The following is a 7,267-nucleotide window of genomic DNA, read 5'->3' on the forward strand; positions in this document are numbered from 1 at the left end:
GATTTCAAATTTTATCAAACTTACAGAAAATAAAGGCGGTATACAATGTCCATTGTAAAAGAATGTGGTTTAGTCCAATTCCATATTTACTATCCCCTGTGTTTCGACATTTCAATTTCAAATATTCGAAGTTGTTTTGTGTTTTTGGATTAAATCAGTTACCAGTTTTAGTCTAGCATGGACTCTTGGTCAAAGAGCAGCCTGTATCATCAATTCACATATCTTAGAAATAATACCGTAATATACCCGAATCTCCTTGCCAGATCGCTCTCCTCTGCCACGTTAATATAATTCCTAATGGATGTCTTCACATCGCCATTAGTAACGTCAACATTCTTGGCTGTCTTTGGTCTGGGAAGTTTGTAACGACATGGGTGACAAGATGATTAAGATGTATTTCTCTCGTTATTCAAAAGGACGTTTTTGTCGTTTGCATATTTCATATTACAAATTGGATAAATCTTCGTTTGCAGGCATGGGAAGACAGCAACACCACTCACTGTCTTCTTAATTCTATTCATGGTCGAAATCCGAATGGAGTAAATGACATGATATCATGTGTACCCTAATGGCAACATCGATTTCATATTCGGATTATCGTGAAAAACAATTCTTATCTTTAAAACACAAGACTACCAGTTTTTGTTGTTCTGAAACTGGCCAAAAGGAGGCGTTCTTCTGGTTAAGAGCAAGTTTCAAATCCTGTTGTTAGTTGTTACTTACTTTTAACTTCGACCCCCAGAACTGAAATACTTGACAGTCTGTTACTACACGAAAAGTCGAAGACTACAACAAGAGGGCATTTCCGTCGATATCTTCACGAATTGCTATTACTGAATCATGAATACCAAGCTAGAAAGGGTAGAAGACGAGTGCAAGGCAAAGCGTACCAAGATAGAAAGGGATGTAGACGATTACGAGTTGGAGATTGGAGGCTGTGAAGGTCCTAAGTCCCTCTACGTGAAACTGGTTGCTAGTGATGACCACGAGTTTTTCATAAAGAGAGAACATGCCCTCTCCTCCGGGACCATCCGAGCTATGTTGTCTGGACCTTGCCAATATGCCGAGAACGAAACTAATATAGTCTACTTCAAGGAAATCCCATCCCACGTTATGCAGCACTTGGGAATGTACTTTACCTACAAAGTGAAATTTTCTGATTTTTCTGGTGATATCCCAGAGTTTCCAATATCGCCGGAGATAGCCTTGGAATTGCTCATGGCAGCAAACTTTTTGGACTGCTAAACGAAGCCAGAACTTGCTCTGTCTAATTCAACTTTGTTATTTTTAAACTTTGTCGTTCTTTATGTAAGAGATTTTATGTGTCCTCTTATTTATATTTGATGTGGTTTGATAATTTACTCAAGTTTTAAAATTCCCAATATGTCTCTTGTCTTTGAAAAAGTGCCAAGTATTTATAAAATTCCCAACATATCTCTTCTGATGTCTCTTTGAAAAAGTGCCATGTATTTATAAAATTCACAACATGTCTCTATAGGTGTCTTTGAAAAAGGGCTATGTATTTATAAAATTCCCATTATGTCTCTTCTGATTTCTTTGTTTAGAAAGTACCAATGTATTTACAACAAGTAGATTTTTTTTTGCTAATATTGTTAAGTATTTACCACTAATTGACAAATTTTACCTCTTAATAGATATATGGATCGTCTCGAGTACCAAAATCAATTTAGATTTGGAAATTAAATTACATATCAAAACCTTTAACCATACATTTGATGAGGAAGATGGACTTCTGAACATGTCCATAATTCTGAAGAGTATTTGACTTTACGAAATGCAATGCTTGTTAGGTATTTAATTTATACTTTATACATATTATACATAGAATTTATTGATAAGTTACATATCTGAATAGGTTTCCTTATCCCTTTTTCATGGTGGTTATACAATTTGGTCTTAAAATACAAGGAGTTAGTTTTGATATCAATAAAAATTTAAAGCCACAGCCATTGAGACTAAGTATCTTACTGTTTCTGATCATTTGTAGTTTTAAGTGTGCAATTTTATAATAAAACTATATTTTCCAGAAGTTGCCGTTTAATTGATACCTTTTGTTCAAGCTGCGCTTAATACCCTGGTTTAAATTTACCCCCTACAGTGGTTATATATAGACAACTACCGAAGTAGCTTCTAGTAAGAGTAAATATCCTCCTACGTTGATCGGGCAATAGTGGATGGACATGACTCGAAACTTTACTAAATTATAAAACACATTGAGCAAACAAATATTAAAAGTATATATGTTTATATTATGAATATGTATTTGCAAAATTGAACTTGTAAACTGTATATTTTCTTAAAGTAAAAAAAAAAAAAAATAATTCTAAATGATGGACAAAGTATTTTGGTCTGATATTCGAGGTTTTAACTACATGCTATGTAAAAAGGTGCTTCTGTTCAGCAGATCTTATTTTACTGACAAAAGATTTATTTGAGCTATCTATGATTATCTTTGTTAAATATTTACTAGAGCTATTCTTGATACAATTGTTCAAAAGAACCTATGTGAGTTATAGTTATGCCACATAATAAGTTTAATCAAATGACCGAAATTTCACCAGAGTACAGTTTTCTAGATGTAGAATCTGTTTGAACAATGATTAGACGATAATGTCGTTCAAAGTGTTTTAATAAATCACAATAACTTCGAAACTAAAAAGCTTATAAGCGCTTGAGTTAATTTGTTATTCGGATATATTTACTAAAATCAATAAATCAATAAGATACTTAAAGTTAGTGAAGGTAATGTAGTTATAAAACTATTAGAAGTGCAATTTTTTATTACTTAATTTCCAGTTTATACACGGAATTTTAATCATCATACTGATGGTGAAAACCATTGAAAAAAGAATTTAAGGAATTGGGTATTTTTGAAACAAACAATAGACCTATTTACTTTTACAAAAATATAAAATACTAGCTGGACATAATTAGTGTTATGTTGTTAGTGACAAAAATGTCTTGAGTTTTAATAAATTTTTATATATCGACATCTGGGGTTTTGGTAAAAGACAATAATGTAATTTTGAATTTAGAAGCATTTGCGATGAACAATACCCGGTCCAGATTCATCGTATTCTTCCTTGGTGATCCACATGGACTGGAAGGTGGACAGGGAAGCCAAGATGGAACCACCAATCCAGACGGAGTATTTCCTCTCAGGAGGAGCGATGATTTTGATCTTGATGGTGGAAGGAGCTAGACCAGTGATTTCTTTCTGCATCCTGTCAGCAATACCAGGGTACATGGTGGTACCGCCAGACATAACCGTATTTGCATAGAGATCCTTTCTGATGTCGACATCACACTTCATTATGGATTGGTAGACAGTTTCATGTATGCCAGAAGATTCCATTCCCAAGAAAGATGGCTGGAACATTGCCTCAGGACATCGGAAACGTTCGTTTCCAATGGTGATGACCTGTCCATCAGGAAGTTCATACGATTTCTCAACAGATGTTGAAGCGGCGGCCTGGGCCATCTCTCCCTCAAAGTCTAGGGCAACGTAGCACAGTTTTTCTTTGATATCCCTGACAATTTCGCGTTCAGCTGTAGTTGTGAATGAATACCCTCTTTCGGTGAGAATACGCATGGCATAATCGGTCAGGTCACGCCCAGCCAGATCTAATCGCATGATGGCGTGAGGAAGAGCATACCCTTCGTAGATTGGGACAGTGTGCGTAACTCCATCGCCAGAGTCCAATACGATCCCAGTAGTACGACCTGATGCGTACAAGGACAACACTGCTTGGATGGCCACGTACATAGCCGGAGTGCAGAAGGTCTCAAACATGATTTGGGTCATCTTCTCCCGGTTGGCTTTTGGATTGAGGGGAGCTTCTGTAAGCAAGACGGGGGATTCTTCAGGGGCAACTCGCAGTTCGTTGTAGAATGTGTGGTGCCAGATCTTTTCCATGTCGTCCCAGTTGGTAATGATACCGTGCTCGATGGGGTACTTGAGAGTCAGGATACCTCGCTTGCTCTGGGCCTCATCTCCTACATAGGCGTCCTTCTGACCCATACCGACCATCACACCCTGGTGACGAGGGCGACCGACAATGGAAGGGAAGACGGCTCGAGGGGCGTCATCCCCAGCGAAACCGGCCTTGCAGAGGCCAGATCCGTTGTCACAGACAAGGGCAGTTGAGTCGTCGTCACACATTTTAGCTTTTTCCCTCGTAGTTTACCTGAAACAAATTAAGGTGTGTTTTTTATTTGATCTATACCTTCTTATGAATAAGCATCCTTGTATTTTGGTAATCAAGTAATTGATTACCTTTGTGTCTGCGAATGAATATGAAAGCAAGTTGAAGATCTCATTTTAAGCAAAGAAAAGCGTTGTATACAGTATTTAATTTTGTTGATCTTTCTATTACAATTCCTTGAATGTAGAGGTAAATCATAATAGCACATATATTTATCACATAATTACTTTTTCAAAATCTTCAACTTGACAACTTAAACAACATATCTTACATCGCACAATGCTTTATGATTAAATATTTAGTTTTCGTGAATTAAATACAAAGTTCAGTTTTTCTTCATCAGCATTTCTTCTCACATTCTGGGCAAGACACTGGACCCAGCACGGAGTTTAGGTTCGTCTACTATCAAAATAAAGAACTCGGTCATAGTAGATTTTCTCTGCTAACACATCTCATACGAAAAGCTAAACTGGTTACACCGTCGTCGAAATTAGCATTTATTTCAATAACATGTATTTGTACTTCTTGACAATGTTGTGGGTGTTCAGTTTACAACATTACTTATTTGAGATTAAAGCACAGTATTGACAGGGAGTTTCATCGACTGAAGCCTATTTCATATTTTTTTTCAATTATTTTGAGATATGTTAATTTTATTAGTAGACATTGTTAGGGCAAGTAATGTGGGACAAATACACAGACACGCGCACATACACATATATCAGTGATGAAATCCTTTCAAAGACAAGGAATAGATGAAGCTTATGTTAAAACGCTTCAAAATATCTATACAGGAAGTATGGCAATTCTTACAGACGGTACGTATTTCCCCAGGACACGAGACAGAAATTAAAAGAATAAGCATGGGATGGAGGACTTTTGGTAAACAAAATGAGATTATGAAATGTAAAATGCCACTTTCTCTAAAAAGAAAAGTATTTAAAGAGATGGTCCTACTAGTTTTAACTTATGCATCAGAAACTTGGCCTTACTAAAGGATTAGAACATAAGCTAATTACAACTCAAAGAGCTATGGAAAGAATAATGATGAGAATAACACTAAGAGACAGAAAAAGAGCAACATGGATACGAGAGCAAACTGACGTAGAGGACACTCTAACAACATGTAGGAAAAAGAAATGGACATGGGCAGGACATATTATGAGAATGACAGATCACAGATGGACATTAAGAATAAAAGAATGTGTCCCTAGAGACTGCAAAAGAAGCAGGGGAAGGAAGAGATGACGATGGATTAACTAACTAAAAAAGTTTGTGGTTGTGGACTGGCATACAAAGACCATAAACAGACGCAAGTGGAAGGATATGTCTAAGGCTTTGTTCTGCAGTGGACTAGTAACAGCTGATGATGATGATGATGATGACGATATATATATATATATATATATATATATATATATATATATATATATATATATATATATATCAGCACATAAATGAATACTTATCCCGGAAGCTTTTTAAGTACATTTCAATAAATAATCTACGCTTGGAGATTAGACGCTAATAGCTTTAAGTACTATTATCTATGGAGTTTCGTGTACAAAGATACCTAACGAATTCATGATGTATCTCTCTTACAACTTGGCTGACACCATGGAGTCGCGTAGCTGTAAGACATTATTAAACGCGAAGATATTAATGTGTTCACAGGAAAACGAGAAGGTATTTACTATTAGAGATATAAATTGTTTCTTACAATCTCAGACGGTTATTAAGAAAAGAAAAAAACGAAAATGTACTGTCACTAACTAAACTCAAGCTACTATGAAATAACTACATAATCTCACAAAAAGCTAGACTTGTTTATTTCAAATTTTATAGACAATATTAATATTGTTCTTGACACCTTTCTTCAAAAAAATAGATCTTTCCGAGACATACAACGTTCTATTAACACCTTTCTCCATATGTGTCCATATTTCAACGTTCCTCAAGCTATTCTGTACTTGGAATTATTGCATCAGTTATCATATTCAAGCACATATCCTTCGATCAGAAACTAAAGTACCAAACATCTGTACAATATACACTTTGGCACATGTCACAAAATTCCAGAGACGAGTGTGATGACACCTTCTCTGCATAAGAACACAGTTTGTCACACTGCCACCTGTCACAAAGAATATGCATCTCTCTTTTAACAAAGTCCTGGTATTCGTCCTATTTCATGAATGACCAGATTTCAACAACACAATAATCTAAAATGCTATACAAAACAGTTGTTTGCTGTTTCTCATACAAAATTTATATTGCAACACTGCATTTCAAATAGTATCTTGAGGCACTTACGTAATTGGGTACCTGAAATCTTTTTCAGTTATGTTCACAGTTTCCTTCAGCAATGCAGAGAATGTTTGGCATAATGCATGAAATATTTGTACCAATGAAGAGAGTGTCTTATATCGATGCAAAAAAAAAAGGTCTTGCACTTGGATGTTTGCAATGCAGGGACTTCTGAATTTTAAATAATGCCTCCAGCTCAGACGTATTATGGAATGCATTCCTGATCTTTACATACCACTCACCAAAAACAAAACAACTATAAATTTAAAAAACACCCAATATGTCCATTTTTTTCACAATGGAAATACTCTGCCACGGAATTTGTTTTTCTTGTTTACCTGAAGGTGCTGTCGCTACAAACCCCTCAGGAGATGACTGTGAGATGGCCCTTACACCTCCAGGCGAATGTTGAGAGATAGGAGATCCTATATATACTGCGACTTCGGGGTACCAGCTAGGTGGCGTCGAAGCGGCGTAAATGCAGCCATTAGGAAGGTGCCCTCAGTCAAGTAGTCATTCCTTTTGTGAGGTCTTTGATAACATGAGCATCTGCTAAATTTACCTTGGAGTAGACGTCTAGGAGAGAGAGAGAGAGAGAGAGAGAGAGAGAGAGAGAGAGAGAGAGAGAGAGAGAGAGAGAGAGATAAACTGTTGGGATTAACATATCGCTTAAAGCACTTGTCATTCAAGCAATTGACATGTCACATAAAAAGAGTCTATATGAGTATGATTAA

The 7,267-nt window shown here is 36.2% G+C and overlaps 1 protein-coding gene and 1 pseudogene across 1 annotated transcript; one reads left to right on the plus strand and one right to left on the minus strand.

The window, feature by feature from the left end:
* Positions 1–840: 840 nt before the first annotated feature.
* LOC137652945 (elongin-C pseudogene) lies at positions 841–1,245 on the plus strand (annotated as a pseudogene).
* On the minus strand, positions 1,153–7,015 carry LOC137653641 (actin, muscle-like). The gene is made up of 2 exons (XM_068387215.1): positions 6,872–7,015; positions 1,153–4,208 (listed from the first exon to the last, which is right to left on the minus strand). The coding sequence occupies exon 2, from the start codon at positions 4,181–4,183 to the stop codon at positions 3,053–3,055; it is 1,131 nt and encodes a 376-aa protein (XP_068243316.1). The 5' UTR covers positions 4,184–4,208; positions 6,872–7,015; the 3' UTR covers positions 1,153–3,052.
* Between the last annotated feature and the right edge of the window lie 252 nt (positions 7,016–7,267).

This window comes from Palaemon carinicauda, chromosome 14 (genome assembly GCF_036898095.1).
Source record: "Palaemon carinicauda isolate YSFRI2023 chromosome 14, ASM3689809v2, whole genome shotgun sequence".
NCBI classification, from domain to species: Eukaryota; Metazoa; Arthropoda; class Malacostraca; order Decapoda; family Palaemonidae; genus Palaemon; species Palaemon carinicauda.

Coding starts and splice junctions, on each gene's coding strand:
- LOC137653641 (XM_068387215.1), bottom strand. CDS start 4,183: ATGTGTGACGACGACTCAACTGCCCTTGTCTGTGACAACGGATCTGGC.